Source organism: Microchirus variegatus (assembly GCF_963457635.1).
Source record: "Microchirus variegatus genome assembly, chromosome: 12".
Classification (NCBI taxonomy): domain Eukaryota; kingdom Metazoa; phylum Chordata; class Actinopteri; order Pleuronectiformes; family Soleidae; genus Microchirus; species Microchirus variegatus.
In genome coordinates, this window is record NC_139813.1 from 17,572,312 (window position 1) to 17,590,508 (window position 18,197).

The 18,197-nt window shown below is 39.6% G+C and overlaps 1 protein-coding gene across 1 annotated transcript; it reads right to left on the reverse strand.

The window, feature by feature from the left end:
• Positions 1–16,039: 16,039 nt before the first annotated feature.
• Positions 16,040–17,813, reverse strand: tmem18 (transmembrane protein 18). Its single transcript, XM_083898922.1, has 5 exons — positions 17,675–17,813; positions 17,408–17,525; positions 16,755–16,809; positions 16,575–16,668; positions 16,040–16,461 (listed from the first exon to the last, which is right to left on the reverse strand). Exons 1-5 carry the CDS (start codon positions 17,765–17,767, stop codon positions 16,363–16,365), a joined length of 459 nt encoding a protein of 152 aa, XP_083755048.1. The 5' UTR covers positions 17,768–17,813; the 3' UTR covers positions 16,040–16,362.
• Positions 17,814–18,197: the final 384 nt, after the last annotated feature.

The following is an 18,197-nucleotide window of genomic DNA, read 5'->3' on the forward strand; positions in this document are numbered from 1 at the left end:
GCAGATGGTTTTGTACAGCCATGATATGATTTAAAGAGCTTTTTCAAGTGTGTTCCTTATTTTTCAGATTTAATGTATGTGGTTTTTCAAAAGGAAACATGATTTTATAGTTTGGTTTTTGGATTTTATTGTTTTTTTATCCTGTAAACATTGTGTTAAATTAAAAATAATGGGACCAAAAAGAACTGTTGATCAATGAGCAACCAAAGGAGGTATTAATTATGAAATCTTACTGTCCCAGTGAAAACAACATGATGGATAAGATGGTCACATTACGTGAGCAGAAGAGCTGATGAAGAGTCTTATGATTATCACGGCCATGAGGTTTGTCAAAGCGCGATGAAACACATACATAAAACGAGGAATCACATGCTCATTTTCTTTATGGCATATTCTCCGAGGCGAAACTTTGACGCAGGAAAGCGTGATTCCATCTCAGCTCGGTATGCGTGGCAACATTCATAACTCTTTCACCATTTTCTGACACTGGTGACAAAGCGCAGTGTCCCATGACAAGATCTAATCGAGGCATGAGGATGTAGCACAGTGAACTCAGACATCAAGCGAGGAATAATGTGCTAGTGAAGATGACTTATGTAGAATCATCTGAAATTTCAACCTCCAACTACAACTGGAAAGCAGAATAAATATAATCCAGCATTCTCTGCCTGATTATCATCTCATTGTTACCCTGCACTTTTTGTATTAAAATATTTAGATATTTGCTGCTGAGTTTTCGTGATCATATGGAAACAACCTGAAGAGAATTGAGGTTCCTCTCTGAGTCATCTCCCTAATCTGTCATTATACATATTGACAACAGAGAAGTTATAAAAAAGCACTGCAGCGTCGTATGGAATCCCCACCAGTGACTCGTTATTTATGCATGACAGGTGGAAAAATGCTGCAGGAAGTGAAGGTAAATGGCAACCGTGATGAGGCGATGAATAATGTAGAGAAACAAGGCCGAACTACAAAAAGAAAAAAAATGCACTATTTGAAGCATCTATACAGCTCATCTTTTGTGTTGAGTTTTGCCGATAAATATTCCATTAAATATTCATATTTAAAGGTGCCATATGTAAGAATGTGGCCGAAAACGGGTTACTACATTCAAATTCAAAATATACAGAGGTCTTTTAGGTTTCGTTTTCTGACGTAACTGGCAACCCGTGGTTTGCTCGGCAGCTGAGACTCTACTGACTGCAATGGTTGGTAGATGGCGGTAGGTGGCGCCACATTCCAAAACATGATTTCAAAAGCTAAACGTGATTTGCAGTCTGCAAAATATTTTTTTTAATGCAAATATTTTGTCTGTACTGTTGTTGTTAGTGAGTTCAGTTTGTTATATGAACATTATTCCTGAGTCTCTTTGACATATTAGGAGGATTTTATGGCCAGTTGCTTTAGATTTATTACATAATGCACCTTTAACATTGTTTCACTGCTTTTCTTTATTAAATGCTGACCACACACAGGTGGCTTCACACCTTTTATTACTTCCCTCCCCATACATTTGTGTCCTCTTTCACCAGGACAGTTCCTGTTCTGTTTCACATCCTCCCCCCCCCCCCGTAGATAAGCCGCATCACTTTTAGTCCATAGATCAGAGGCGCAGACAAACCACGGACACCGAGGACAAAGACGGCGTCTTGTCAAAGACGAGCCTCCGCGAAGCCCCTTTTTGACTGAAAGTGTCTCGCGCTTCGATTTTCGACGAGATAAAGGGAAGACGTATGAAGTGAGAGCTGAGATAGTCAAGGACAGGAGCTTTTACCAAGTGACGCGACCTAAAGACCTCTCAAATGTTACAAGTCGCTGATTCGCTCGTAACATTTTTCTTAATAAGTCACTCAGTTCCGTGATATTGTTGACAGGTTAATGAAGGATTAGGCCTTTTTACATGATAGTCGCTTTAGCGTGACAAATGATGTGAGATGGTTGCTGGAAATGGGCCTCTATACACCTATGTACATATTCCATTAAAAACAGACATTTGCAGCTAGAATAGTTGTTTACCAGATTAACAATGTATAGAGTGTATTTCTGATTCATCTAATGTTATATTCATTGAAAATAAGTGCTTTTCCTTCAAAAATAAAGTCATTTCTAAGTGACCCCAAACTTTTGAACGGTAGTGTATTTCAGTACTCTCTCCAGCATCTCCACGAGTATTATATAAGTGTTGTTTTTCCCTTTATTGGTGGATTTTCCTTGAGACTCTTCTTAGATTTTGTCAGTTTTACCGTCACGGGGCAGGTTTTCCCAGGCCGTCTTTGACGATGTGCAGGAGTCTGGCTCTCTCTCAGCTCACTTGATTTACTTTACGTTGAGCGCCTATAGTGGAATTATTACCCAATAACGTGCACACCATGCTGCCTTTACCCCACCTTTAAAAGAACATATAGGGTCATGTGGACCATGATCTCACTGAGTTCTTTGTGGCTTGAACCCAACTTGTTCAGTTGAGGCTCCTTGTTTATTCAGATCAATAATGCATGCGGGTCGAAGTGCAGGTTAACCAAAGGCACATATACTTTAAAGGCTGTGGCGTGGTCTGTTAAATGAAACTAAATGAGCAGCAAGCTCTCAAGCTCTATTCATCAATAATGGATGAAAAGACGGGCGTGACGCGGTGGGAGCTCGTGCCAGGTATCGCTGTGTAAAAACGGGCTTACATATTTTGACATGTACGTATGTCTTGTTTCTTTGAGCTGCTTTCGTGACTTCTTTTTTTCATCACACGCCGTCAACAATTGCAACCCCGGATTAAAGATGGCCGCTTTTGCTTTATCGCGTTATCGGTGACATCATTCCTGCTGCGACCATTCGTTTTGAATTTGGAAATGAATTTCTCCGTTTTTTTCCCAGAATCAGTTTTGTGTCAGAAATTCTATTATGGTATCAGCGGTAAAGGGTAAAAGCCCACAAGGATTATTTGTCTTTCCTTTTTCGATGACAAAGAACAGAGGGGTGCATCGTACAAAGCTCAAGTCGGGGCTTGTGAGCCATTTATCCACCTTGCATGTGTTCTGTATGTGCATGGGCTGACAAATGGGACAATGCATCTTTTTGCAGAGGCAGATGGTAAGTCATCTTTAAATAATGCAATAAAGTCTTCTTTAGAAGAAAAGGAAATTGTTGGCGATGGGGATGTTTTTCAAGGGCCTTAGCAGTCGTCTCTCATCGCTCCTTTCCTCTCCGTCTCCAGTGAGTTCAGACCTGTCATGATTTCAGAAGGTTTTTTCTAGTACGAGTACGAGTGTTTGCATTACGTCTTGTGATGGGATATTGCCCCTCGGTGACACAAATGTTGTTTCAGGGACGGAAGTCAAACACGTGTAACCGGTAATCAGTTATAGGGGCTTGAATCTTTAAACACTCCCTCGGAGATGGTGCCCGTGTCAGTGTTATCCTGGAGAGGAAAGCTAATAAACAGATCAGATATAGAAAAATAAGCTTTTGAATCCAGTGGACACAATCTACTGGCCCACGGTTGGTGTAGTGGTTAGCGCTCTCGCCTTTGCAGCAAGAAGACCCGGGTTCCCAGGTTTGAGCCCCGGTTGGAACAAGGGCCTTCCTGCAAGGAGTTTGTATGTTCTCCCCGTGTGTCCATGTTTTCTCCGGCTTCCTCCCACAGTGAATTGTCTCTATATGTGGCCCTGCGATGGACTGGCGGACTGTCCAGAGTGAACCCCGCCGATCGCCCTATGTCAGCTGAGATAAGCACAGCACCCCCGTGACCCTGATGGATGGATGGATGGACACAATCTACCAGTTTGCCAGATGAAGCTAATCAGGAAGTAAGAATATATTAAAAAGCCAACGGGGACTAAAAGTCAGTTTAGTCTATGGTAAAAAATGATTCTGATAATAGATTTATAATGTCAATAAACCTTTAAAAAAACCTTTAAATTATGTTATTTAGAGGACAGTAGAAGATAACCAGTGGACACTATTGACAGCTGGGATTGTCCATGAGGAGGCTGGTTGCAGATGATGGTGATATAGTCAAATCTCAAGGCTTCAAAATGGAAGATCAGATGTCTGTGTTTTTCATTATTTATTTGCTTGTTTGTCCATTCATTTATAATATTCACGGGTTACTTGAAGGCATAATATGTTATATATTGTGTGAGTTGGGTATTTGCATTAGTCAAAAATGTTCCCAACACTCTTTAAATCCACAGAAAGACATATTTCTATCGATGGTAACCAACCCTTACTTTTTTCACCTTTTAATGTGTTTTATATATATATATATATATACATAAGGATTTGGCTCTTGAAATAAAACCACCAATCCACTGGTCATGCAAATATTTCACAATAAAAGCCTTGTTGAAGAATCACTCAACAGGAGAGGATCGGTCACTAAACAGGCGTTTGACTGAAGCTCCTAAAAACGTGCAGCACCCTGTCGTCATCAAACTAGGTTTGGAAAACTGGAAGTACGTGAAATCCGCGAAAAAGTTATATTCTTGGCTCCACAGTGCAGCACAGAGTGCTACACAAACTTCCAGCCTCAGAGGATTCATCTGTCCAGTGGATACATGTTATATATGACGGCAATGTGTCTGCTAGAGCCTGCAAATGATCACTTTTCCAAATGCTAACTACTGTTATAAGTTATAAGTTTTGTTTTACTTTTTGTATTATTATTATTATTTTAAGGTGGACCTAAAGAGATACTACTAAACAAAGTGTTCTGAACAGGGCTGTTTTGGCAGAGTGATTGAACTGCTATGTTCATTAGGACACCAGGGAACTAGGTTAACTTGGAGACATAAGGTATAATATGGGACATTTAAGATTGAATTCAGTCGGCCCAGGACAAATTAGTGGTAATGATTTCACAGTTTTAACAACGGTTGTTATAAAGCCATCTGCAGAGGTTTATAGCCAAAAACCTATGACGGATTGAAGCAGTACACCATGCAAACATCCTTGTAATGTGCTTTTTTTCCCCCTGCCTGTTCTGAGTGGGTCATCCTCACGTGTGAAGATCAAACATTGAGACAACTTCCTGACGACTCTCTCCGGTGATCCGCGGGGTGCGTTCAGCTTTCATTTAGGTGATTCAAGGCGAACAGCACCGTGCGTTATTATTTTTACACGGGCACCCAGCAGTCTGCCCTGCAGCGATGGAAGAGGAGTCACGCTGAGAAAAAAAGCATCCGGCCTTGATCGTGTTTTCCTAAAGGCAGCCAATCTCAGTGAGACTGTGCTGTGTAAAACAATGATAAAACGGTGGAAGAGACAGTAGTTGTAACTAACTGTGTCGTGTTTCCTGCACGTAGAATATGTGCGTCACACGGATTGTTTTTTCATCCTTATTATATCACTGCGCTATAATGTGCTGTATCTGATTTGCAAAAGCAGGAGCATTGTGGTGACCATTTTGTATGTTTTTCAAACCGTTTAAGTGATTCATTGTCGTGTGTTGGGAGACATCTCGTCTGCCCAACAGTGGCCTGTAAGCGATGGAAAATTCCCTTTTAATGCGTAGTTTTGCCATGTGCACAGCAAGACTAATTTAATATGACATAGAAAATTGACTTATAGTTGTTTGGATAGGATATAAAACGAAGCATAGTGTACTGTTAACTTTGCTCAACAAAATAATTGGCTCTGGTCCTTTTACTTTCCTGATAGGAAAGATTCGGGTTTTGGTCCCTTTTGCTCCCAAACTTAAGTGCACCGAGGTCCAGAGACCTTTTATTTTGTTTTAATTTGATAATACACAACTTTTCTTAGAGAGCAAGTGAACATCGGATAAACTAAAGTATAAAGGTCACTGGGCTGCTCAACAGGACAAATGCACAAATAAAACAAATGTGATAGAATTATAGGACAAAGAATTATAGGACAAAAAATTAAAAAAGAGTAGGCAATTTTGCATCACAAGGATAAAATGTGTGTCACACATTTTTTACTTTTACTACAACATGGTGCCGCAGTGAACCTTTCATTTTTAAGACTACTTTCATTGTGAAGACCAGGCCTTTGTAGTTGTTTCCAACCACAGTTTAAACTGTGGTTTTGTCAAAAGTCCACAGATGATTGCGAAATGAAACACAGCGCTAAGAACCAGGTTCTGTCTTCTTCTTAAAAGTTATTATTATTTTCTCCAAATCCACACAGAACGCGTTACAGAGCACCGTCGAAGTGATGAATTCAAAATCACTGCAATCAGAAGAGTTCACGTACGTCTGAGCTTCATGTGGCCGTGTTACATCGTCTATGTGTGTGTTTTCTTACTAAATATTTCATATATATATGTATGTATGTGTATATGTATATATACACATGTAAATATTTACTACTAAATATTAACATTACTAAATATTTAATATGTATATATATATATGCATGTGTATATGTGTGTGTATCACACACATATGTATATATATATATGTACCCATTTTCTATAAAAATACATGTCCTTTTTACATAATATCTGCAAAAAAGATAGAAAAAAAATAACTTGACATAATAGTATATAATAGGTGTATAATATAATATGTACATATAGGTATATACATCCGCAGAAGGCAACATGGTACATTAACTCCACGTTCGAACCGTTCTGTGGTTTGACTCCACACAGATACAGAAAAACGTATTTTAGTTCTACGCACATTCAAAGAATTCTTCAAGTCGAGTTTGCACAGGTGTAACTAATAGAGACTAATTACTAACCAGGGTGTTTTATTTTGAAAGTCACGTGTGGAGGTGGGCGTGGTCTGCTGCAGCTCAAGCAGCACCAGGTGAGTTAATGAGTTGATTAGTTCAGCTGTTGTTGAGTTGACTAAAGCTGTGGAGACAAACTACACAACTTTCACAAAAGACTCAGAGTGATTTAGCTGATTTTTTCTTATGATGAATAAAAGACTGAGGATCACAGACGACAGGATTTGTCAAACCAATTGAAGGCAACTGAACGCATCAAGCTCTCAGGTAAGGAAACATCCTCTTATTTGTTTTGATATTCCCGCCACTTCCTGTTGTCTTCATCTTCTGACTCTTTATTTCCTGTGTCTCACCTGATTTTTTTTGTTTGTTTGTTTTTTCATTATTTACAATGACATCAACAAACATAAAAAAGAGCAGATAAGGTGCATGGTAGTGGCAACACATCTTCCAATACAGTTCTATGAGTCACTCTTCGTGGTCTAGAGCAGGGGTGTCAAACGTACGGCCCGTGGGCCAGAATCAGCCCACCAGAGAGTTCAATCTGGCCCGCTGAAATTTACACAGTATGATTAGATCAGAGGTTCTCAAAGTTTTGATACCTGAGGGCCAATTTAGGAACCCAACATTGGACTGAGGGCTGCCAAACGGAAAGAAATCCCATTTGTAATAATTTTAATGACCAGATTGTAGTTCTACTTTTTACACTTATTGGTCTGTATCCAGTAATGACCAATGAACATTTAACAAACTTCTGGTTTAAAACTATCAACTGTAATTCGGGCCACCAGAAATGGTTCTGCGGGCGGCCATTGGCCCGTGGGCCGCACTTTGAGAACCAATGGATTAGATCCAAGTCATAGTGTGAAATACTATAGTTTTCAGTTCTGGATACGTGTGACTGAAATCTACTGTGATCTGTGAGTTTGTGTAAGTGCAATTTCAACAATATCATGCTTAAGTTTACCATTTAATGGTATTTATCTCAAGACATCAGCATGTTTCCAAACGCATAGAATTAAAGAAAAAACTAATACATGTCAAAGGAAAGGCTTCGATGACTTTCTCCCCTTCCAGAAATAATAGAAAACGACTCCAATCACTTGCTCTTTTAAATGCAGTGTGATAAATGATGGAATTTAGATTTAAGAGGTTAGAGGTCAGCAGTTTGGGGTCATTTTTGCTAATGGAAAATGGTGTGATGACAAAGGAGTTTAGTCAGTGAAACCTGCTGTTTGCTTGAGTTCAACACTTTTACTTCTGTCTTTGTGATAAGGGAACAGTTTGGTTCAACATGTTTGCTCTCATAATGGCACAGAGTGGATTTGTGCTTTTCCTGTATAGAAAGAAAACCTATATATTTTTCAGTGGTTGCTCCTCAAGTGCTCTGACCATGTTTGAACCTTTTGCGTTGTCATTGTACCTTTTTTCAAACATTCCTGCTCAAAGTGCTGAAATCACTATAGCGGCTGAAAGATGACAAGTTGAGGAGAATGGATGTGAGGGTTCAGAGTCCTGGTCTGTGGTTTATGAACCGCACCACCCCATACATTAGCTGCACATTCACAATTAGATTTTCTGCAATGTCAAAGAACAGACAGAGTATCTTATAAACGCTATCTGATGAAAGCAAAAAAACCCACATCATATTAGATGAAAACAACTTCATCTATAAATGTCACCAGATACGAAAGTGGTAACTGCTGATCTAGAGTGATATGAGGACACGATGGTTGAAGTCTCCTCATCTGACCCGGGGGTCCTGGACATGGTCGTTCTGGACCAACTGACGCTCGGTGCCTTCCTGGCTTTCAATAAGCCTGCTAGACTATTTACGGTAACCGGATGGACACACAATAAATATACAGGGTCATGTCTGATAGTATCGCTTGACACAGATCCTGTTTTCAGGTGAAAACAAAATATGACATTGTTTCTGTTCTGTTCAGAACTCTCTCTCTCTCTCTATGACCGGAAATAAACATGTCATTCTAAGTGGAAAAAGTTCTATAATTCATCACAATAATGGACTATGATTCATGCATTCCAGATAGGAGCGTCAAATTGGCATAAGTGACAAGTGGGACACTGTCCCTGGAGTGAACACGTTGTGCAGACAGACGTGTGTGAATGGACATTAATAAGCGGATTTTATTCAGCAGCTCCTCCAGCCATGGTTTATATATACACACATATATGTATATACATATGTGTGTATATACATATATGTATATATATGTGTGTATATACACATATGTATATACATATATGTGTGTGTTTATACACATGTATGTATATATGTACATATGTGTATATACACACATATATATACATATATGTATATACACACATATGTATATACATATGTGTGTATGTACACACACATATATGTATATACATATAAATGTGTGTGTGTGTATATACATATGTGTGTATATACATATATGTATATATATATATGTGTGTATATACATATTTATGTATATACATATATATGTGTATGTGTGTGTGTATATACATATATATGTGTTTATTTGTGTGTGTATATATACACATATACACACACACACACACACACATATATATATATGTTCACTGATCATGTGACCCTATGCTGATAAAACCCCCAATAATAAATCAGTTCTAAACAATGGAATTTCAGAGACATTGACACTTTCCAGTTTATTTATTTGATGTGAATTATAATCCATTCTTCTATAGACTTTTAATCTGATTTTGTTTCTTGTGACTGTCGAGATATTTTCTATATGCAATCAATTTATCTATCCATAAATCTCATTTATATTTAAAATGTGTTTTGTCTTACTTTTGACACACTAATGGCATCAACTATAGTGCTGTCAATGTTTTTATTGTGCTTTTATTTTTTATTTCCCCCCTTTTTTTCATGATTGATTTCACGTGAATGCAGTTATTGCTGGGATTCTTCACATTATTCAATTAAAATGTTCTTAGATTTGTTATCAATAAAACTGCAATTGTTCCTAATCTGATGCTGTTGAGTATCGTGATCTTCATCAGACTCCACTATATGTTCGTACCAAAATATCATAAAAAGAAGATTTTCTTTTAGATGACATTGGAATAACCATGTAATAATCACACGTTGATGAAAGAGGCCGATCATCCACTATCTGCACACGCAGAAACTGATACCTTGATCTGTGACTCAATGAGCGTGAGACCAAGTGACTCACTGATTTCAAGCCCCCCAAAGTGTTTCAGTCTGTATCCTAGAGACTGTATTACATTTGATCAAGCATAAAATCATTTAATAAAGGCTTCATTGATATTTTGTCAAATATAAAACCGCATTCTACTGTAACTCCTGCCGGTTTTATCGCAACGTTTGTCCGAAAGCAGACGCGTTCATATCTCGCCAATCTGCAGAATGCATCTAATAAAAATATGTCTTTATAATCATTTAGATCACAGTGACTCATTCATAAGCACACACCGAGTGAGTCATGTATTATAGAGCGTGCACTCACACTGTGACTCAACCAGCTGAAAGATGCTGCTGCTGCTGCTGCAAGACCATATGTTGCCTTCACTTATCCAAACCCATACACTGTGTTCATGTACCAGCACATACACACATACTGTACATAGAAATCTCCCAGTGTTTGTTTATTGTCATAAACATGGAACCTGTTTGGATTGGTGTCGTGGTTTGCACTCTTGCCTTTGTCGCAAGAAGACCTGGCTTTGCCTTTCAGCATGGAGTTTGTATGTTCTCCCTGTGTGTGCGTGGCTTTACTCCGAGTTCTACGGTTTCCTCCCACAGTCCAAAAAAAAACATGCAGATTTGAGGATTAGGCCAATTGGACACTCTAAATTGACTGTGTGAGTGATAGTGGATGGTTGTTTGTCTCTACTGTACTAGTGCAGTGCCCATAGGAAGTATGTATTCCTATAGTGGGAACTGAAGACGAATTTTCAGTTATGGTAATGCATGATAAAGAACGTAGTCGGTCACAACATCTAGCTACGCTAATGCTAATCGAAAATTACAAAACATTTGCGTTGTACCTAATGAGGTGGTACAGTGTTTGTATTATGTCAGCCCTACGCTAATGCTAATTGTAGTCTCGCTAGCTTACCTTTGGAAACGGGTTCGCCAAGTTAGCCGCAAAATAGTAGCGTGCATGGTGAATGGACACCTTGTCGTTTCAACACCATGTTCTGCGGTGAACCGTGTGAAAATGTCTCACCCACAGTGAGAACAGCCCACTTCTCCGCTCCAGACAGTGCAGCTGCTGCTGATGAGCCGCTGCCTGCCTGGTGTAGCGTGATAAATCAGTGAAAATTAAAATACCTCCAAAAAATTCAAAAATCAAGGATGTGCACCATGGGGCCATGCTCAACCCATATCCAAAGTCTTAGGGCGATCTGACTAACAATCAGCGAGATATGCTCGTCACAGACACGCAGACACAACTTGCTTTATAGATAGATGTGGCCCTGTGATGGACTGGCCAGCTATGTCAGCTGCGATTGGCATCAACGCACCCCCGTGACCCTCATGTGTAGGATAAAGCGGTAGAAGACGGATGGTATGGAACCTATTTGGTTAATTTGAGCGTGTCAGCAACAGGCGGAGATAGGGAGTGAAAGTATATGCTTCAATACGACAGCAATAGACTGCAGAAACAATATACTTTGAATATGTCCTTTGACATGTGCATGAGAGTTTGGGAGAGAGACATTGTTAGATAACCTTGGCTGAATTTCCCTGTGTTTTCCTGTGTGGGAGGAAAGCATCCACACCAGCATGTCTACCACTGTTCATCAGCTTCTTCTCCACTTTTCAGCTGTCTTTATTTTAATGCATCTCCTCTGCAGAGCATCGTTTTGCTTCTCTCCTTGGTGAGTTTGCATGTGTTTTAAAAGTTAGATTTTAGTCAGATTAAGATTAAGTCCAATTAAAATCAAGCTAGTCTTAGTCGGACTAATGCGATTCATAGTCTGATTACTCCTGCATATAACAATTAGACAGACTGGAGTTGGACTTGTTGCGTGTTATGTGGTGTTCTGCAAATGCACAAAACTTTCCTCCCCAGTCTTTAACCTGGACGTAGAAGGAGACAACACATAAATTGCAGTATGAAAATTAAAAATCATTTTGTGATGACATTTTTCCTCAATCTCTGGTGACTCATCATGGTCCTTTTTATAATCTTAATATTATACATTTCTTGCATATACCACCTTTAAGTTGAAAGATAAACATGTGATATGTGTTTCAAGCAAACTTAATGAGTAAATATAAGAGCATTTCATGTGTCGATGTATGTATTTTTGTATTCAAAGGATGAATTACACTTCTTTTTCCTGAATTGCAAAAACACATTTCCTGTAGTTTCCCTCAAAATGTGAAACATGCGAACTTCAAAATTCATGCTGAGCTCATAAAACCTTTGTTTTGTCTCGTAAAAATCAAATAATTGAGTAAAAACTACTGTTGTCTTTACTCCAAGCCAAACACTGCCACGCTCAGACAACACACACAGCTAATGCATGAACACTACTCGGCAATCATCGCACACTTCATAAATAATTGCAAAACACTGTGCGCTGTGCATAGCAGGAAATAAGTCTTCATTTACTGTGGGATATTCGCACATTGCTGCATTAATGGTCAATTGTGGAAAAATGCATCACACAGTTAAGTTGCATTAGGCTGCTAAATGTGTGTAAAGTGTTAACTGCAAATTGTGTCCTATCAGATAGAGAGTGTTTAGGATCTTTCAGTTTGTCAGTGAAGGCGCTGATGGTGTCCTGCAGAGGGTGGGAGAAGTTGTCCATCATAGACTCACTGCTCTCCCACCAACTCCACTGGGTCAAGAGGGCATCCCAGGACAGACCTGGCTTTTATCAGTCTGTCCAGCCTCTTCCTGTCTCCTATTGACATACTGGTGCACCAGCAGAACACTCCAAAAATATGGCTGATGCCACTACACAGTCATAGAAGGTCTTAAGAAGCATCCCCTGCATCCCTAAAGACCATAGTCTCCCAAGCAGGTACAGTGGATTCTGCTCTGACCCTTCCTGTAGAGGGCAGCAGCAGCATGTCCAGTCCAGTTTGTTTTCAATGTCCATTGACTTCTCCTACGGAAATCTGCAGTTCTTTAGTGTTCCCTGTTTTGATCTGGAGGTGGTTCTGCAGGCACCATTCCACAGAGTCCTGGATCAGTTCTCTGTCATCATCAATGATGAGACCAACAATTGCAGAGTCGTCAGAGAACTTCTACAGGTGGAGAAAGAGGTCTGTCCTGCAGGTAGATGACAATCATCCACCCCGTCAAGCCAACTGCAGCAAGGTCCATCACTGGTTTCACCATGTGACAGAGATTAAACCAGTCACTCCAGGGACTTGATCAGGTGGGATGTCATCGCCACCATCCTGTTGCCGTCTTTGGGGTGTGGTGGCACCGGTACCACACAGTTGTAGTACTCTGCCCAGCTTCAGGCTCATGTTGAAGGTGATCCTCATTATCACGCACAGCTGGTCAGTGCTGGATATGAGGAACCTGATGCTGATGCCAGCCTTGATCTTCCTGATATAATGTCTCACCTGGGTAGGTGTGATGGACGGATAAATCCGTTTTTTGTTGTTTGAGAAACGCCACACCGTCCTGGTGGCTACAGTCTTCTTTACACAGTAGTATTTGAGTGTATGAGACTGTCAATGTCCGCCCCAATACAAACTCACTGGGTCGGTGTTATTCCTGACCAAAACGTGCATCAAACTAATAGTTATTAATATGTTTACATATGAGAAGAACATCATAAAATATAAGAAGTAGGAAGCTAGAGCACAAAATGTAATGGATGGAAAAGTAGGGAGACTTTAAGTTTTGCTGTTACTCGATGTCTTGCAGGTGTTTTATCACCTAAATCCTAAACAGTTGGTGTACAAAAACAGCTGTACATATATAATACATGGGGTTTTATTATGTCTAGGACTGTCATCAGACTTGAGGTCTCAATACTATTGAAGAGATGTAAACATCTCTAATGTATGCAATAATATTTTATTCTGTTCACAACAAATTAAAAAAAAAAAATTGATATTTGATCTTTGTTGATGTGCACAACCGTTTCACAACTAGTACAAGATTTGAGTTTGAAATCACCTCTAATAAACACAGCGCTCAGGCCAAACATAACCAGCAGATTATACCAAAAGCAATGATGGGGAAGTCGAGCGGGAGCCAACATAATCAGTATAGAAATTGAGAGAGAACTCCGAGAGACACATGGTGAATACATGTCATCGTGTAAGCTCGTTTTCATTTCACTGCCACTGATGAGGCCTTTTACAACATCAGTTTACTCTCATTCTTTTCATATAGCGGATGAATGAGCTGACAGTTGGCCGTTTAAATGTCCGCTGCAAAACAGAGATATCCACAAGCACTCAGACACACTTTTTTTTACTCTGCTCACGAGTGAAAGTGAAGCTTCACCAACATCTGTTCGTGAGAGCACGAGATCTTAAATCATCTGGGATGGGATAACCCCTCTGACCCAACGGTGGGTCAGTTCTTTGGCCACAAACTCAAAGCGTGTTGAAACCCACAGGATTTTTATTTGCAAAAGTTTCCAGAGATGCCAAATCTCAAACAACACTTGAGGGGCGGAAAATTGGCCTAAAATGATAGATTCATGGGTCAACCTCATCCAGCTTCAAAAGCATCATAAACATCTAATATCATCTTTAAAAGCTTAATGATAATTTATTGTATTTCATTCAGGTCGGGTGCCTTTCATATAAATACTGTTAATTCTTCAGGCTTCAGTTCCACATGTGCAACGTAATAAAGCGAGTGTGAGTCTCCGCTCACATGCCATAGTATACTGACACCATTTATCTTGATGTCTTCATGATACTGGACAAGGGAGTCCAAATGTTTGTTGTTGAAGTGTTGGTGTAACTTTACTGCTTTTTGTTTTGCATGTTACACTTCATCAGTTTGGTTGGACTCTTTAAAGAGCCTCCAATTTAGCTAAATATAATACATTTCCTAGAAGGTTCTGTAAGTGTTTAACAGAGGTCACATCAATGTGTCTGACTCATGGAAGGATGGATGTTGCACAACACTTTCCCCTCCAACACTTCAGTCGGTCACCTCTAAAATAAGGGTTCCAAATGGTACTTCTACAAGGGCTGAGGTTCTACCTGGAACCATTTGCTTCTGAAAAACCCTTTCCCGAAGATTTTTGATTTTTGATCATTTTGACCCTTTATAAAAAAGGTTCTACCGGGACCCAAAAAGGGTTCTCCTATGAGGACAAGCCGAAGAACCTTATATGGTTCTACTTAGCACTTTTATTTCTAAGAGTGGTGGTGTTGATTTTGTGCAACATGTGGGGCTCTGCATGGCAAAACTCACAACACATGAAGTGAATTTGGCTGCAATCAGACCCAAGGCACTGTTCAACTTTGTAGACATGACTCATGTTTCAGAAGACGTGAAGTCTCCAGATTTGTGTCCCTTTAACACCCCCCCCCCCCCCCCCCAAAAAAAAAATAGAGGTCAGAGAGCAACATCTAATGTTCATCCCCTTCAGAGATGATGGGTTCTTCTGTCAAAGAGAGGCCGAGACCCAAAAAAAGATGGAGCCTAATCCAATCATAAGCCTCAAAATTTATCAACCCCACCTCCACCACCACAACACACCCATTTCTCTGCCTCCCTGTCATGACATAGTGCTAATCCGGACTGGGTACATTCAGGCAAAGTAAACGGGCGTGAAATTCAAATAACTATGAGGTTGATGTAAAACATCCCGTCAATTCTACACAGTTGTTGAATAGTTTGAAATCAAGAAAAAGGGTCTCCCATGACACTCATCTATTGAAGACAGCACCTGTGTCTTTGTCCGCACTGCCCTCTAGTGCCATACATGCAAAACAGTAAAACATTAATTCATTCAGTTATTGTCATTTTGTGTTTTTGCATCATTGAAAATGTCTTAAATGTTTAGTTTTCAGTATGTAGTGAAGAACCCTCCTGCACAAAAACAGGTAAACCCAGTAACCCAGTAGTAAGTCAGTTTGGCTTTTGTTTTCACAATTTTACTCTAGTGAGGGATCCGACCTACACTTACCTGTTATTGATTGAGATCATTTTTAACAGATCCAACACCTCATTTGAATTGATGTAGCTGTTGCAAAACGTAAAAGTACCTATTCGCATTTCTGTCAATAAAATGATGAAGACAGATTTATGACCGGTGCACAGGTTCGAGAAAATACTTCTTTATTTCGTCCCCTCTCCCCGTTTCAGAAATAAATACCCATTTCCCTGGTGGAGGCTTGAATTTCTACATTCCCCAGTCATGAATTTGAATATGTCATAAAATGCCTCATGTCTTTTGTACATGTCAACACTCTGTAAACCTACATTAAATACAAAACAGTAACTGTCCGTTAGTCCTTGCCAATCTCATAGTGTGCAACACGTCCAGCAGCACCGTCAGTCCAGAAAGAGCAGCCTCCAGTCATCAGACATCAGCAAACAATCCTTTTTTAATCGTCACAAGAAGGAATCTGCCCATCAGCTCCAAAGTTCAGGATTAGCAAAGGAGAGGTTGTCAGTTCCTCTCTGTGAAGCCCATTAACAGACATGAGGAAAGAGATCAGTCATTCTTTTCCCTTTTCTCTCTGCGGGCCTTTCGCTTCAGCTGGAGTGTCTTAAGTTCAGTCATGGTAGAAAAGGTCCTGTACACCCACACCATCTGCAATTATTCAACACACAAACAGATGTTATCAGTGGAATAGCTTACAACCAATTAGCGTTCTTGACATGTGATCTGATGTGACAAGTTGGACGATAAGCTGTAAAACATACCACAATGATGACTGTGTTGAGCAGAAGTGGAATTGAGAACACCAAAGATATGAACATGCCCTTGGAATCAAAGTACTGGAAATTGGAAAAAGACCTGCAAACGGTAATAAAGCTTAATGAGCGTGCGTCGATTACACTTAATTTCCTGTTCCAGCAAAGCATCGACACACATTAACTTACCTCCAGTTCATGGCTGCCAGCTCATTCAGATGTTCAGCACTATACACCATACCAACTGTGGGGAGAGAGCATGTCGGACAAGTCAGATCACACACACACACACATTCCAAAATTAGCAATCATGTCTCATTTATAACTGTTGTGTTAGTTGGTGTAGTAACAAATTAAAACAATATACAGGATTGACTATACACACACACACAGCAGAACAGGGAGCTAGAATACAATTATCATAACAACATGAAAACATTGATCCATTATGCCTTGGACATGGTGGTGGTGTAGTAGTTTCTATGCACACTTTAAGCCCATTAGTACCAATACAGCATGTTTTAAACGCCACAGTCTTCCTGGGTATAGCTGCTGAGCATGTCCATCACTATCGCAGTTAAAATCACCTCAAACTGGCTTCATGAACACAACAGCCAGTTCACTGTACTCAAATGGCCTTCAGATATCTGAAACTGTAGGTTTTTTTTTTACTAGTAACAATGACGTCATAATATATACAATACACGTGATTTTCTGCCATCCAGGGTACAGAATATGACTTCAGACGTTGGCTTTGACGTTAAACTAATTTGACAAAGAGTGATCTTCCTGTAATTAAGTGCATAAAACAAAAATAATAATAAAACTTCTTGTCCACGTACCCATGAGCAGGAAGTGACAGATCTGAGCTCTGTAGTATCTGCAGGTCACCACCGTCACAAACAAACACACAACATGGAACACCATCAGTCCGACGAGCCACGGCTCCGACCACTGAATCTGAAGAAAAGATAAAGAAATGAGATATAAGTAAGAAAACGCAGTCTTGTAGCAGTTTCAATAAAACGGCCCAGTGCGTTGAGGTTCGATCAGCTATAGCTAGCCGTGAGAGCTAGCATCTCGAATCGCGGCTTAAACGTGTCACTTACAGACATGAGAAACGACCATATTGACGTGATTCTTAAATTACTGAAGCCATCGATAGGAATATCGCTGATATTCTTCGCTTTAGCGTCCGTCATTTTCACAAAAAAGCTCAGTTGTTCACGGACTGCGCCAAAGCGTATGTAAACACAAGAACGCGGAAGTGGCTACTGCATCAGCGGTGAAGTTAGCTCTAGGTTGGCACACAATTAGAGTTCGACTCATGTTCAACCTGAAGCTAACTTCGCCGCTTTATGTCGTGGTTTAAATACGTCATGTTCTCAGTTTCATGGCTTAAACTCTAACATTAAAGTATCATATTATTTACGTATTTTATATAAATAATATTTTTCAATTATTATTATTATAATTATTATGTATTTATTATTATATATATAGTCAGAAACTAATTCATAATTAAGCATTGACCTTTTTCTGTCTGTATTTGTTGTATAACTTTATTACACATTAAAATGTTTTATATTTCTTTGTTTTACTATTAAGATACATCATCACAAATATAATATA

What these genes read in the sequence shown, in the direction of transcription:
- tmem18 (XM_083898922.1), bottom strand. Translation starts at nt 17,767, where the DNA reads ATGACGGACGCTAAAGCGAAGAATATCAGCGATATTCCTATCGATGGC. An exon ending in CTGGCAGCCATGAACTGGAG is followed by an intron (nt 16,669 to 16,754) that starts GTAAGTTAATGT and finishes TACCGTTTGCAG; the next exon opens with GTCTTTTTCCAATTTCCAGT. An exon ending in TCAACACAGTCATCATTGTG is followed by an intron (nt 16,462 to 16,574) that starts GTATGTTTTACA and finishes GAATAATTGCAG; the next exon opens with ATGGTGTGGGTGTACAGGAC.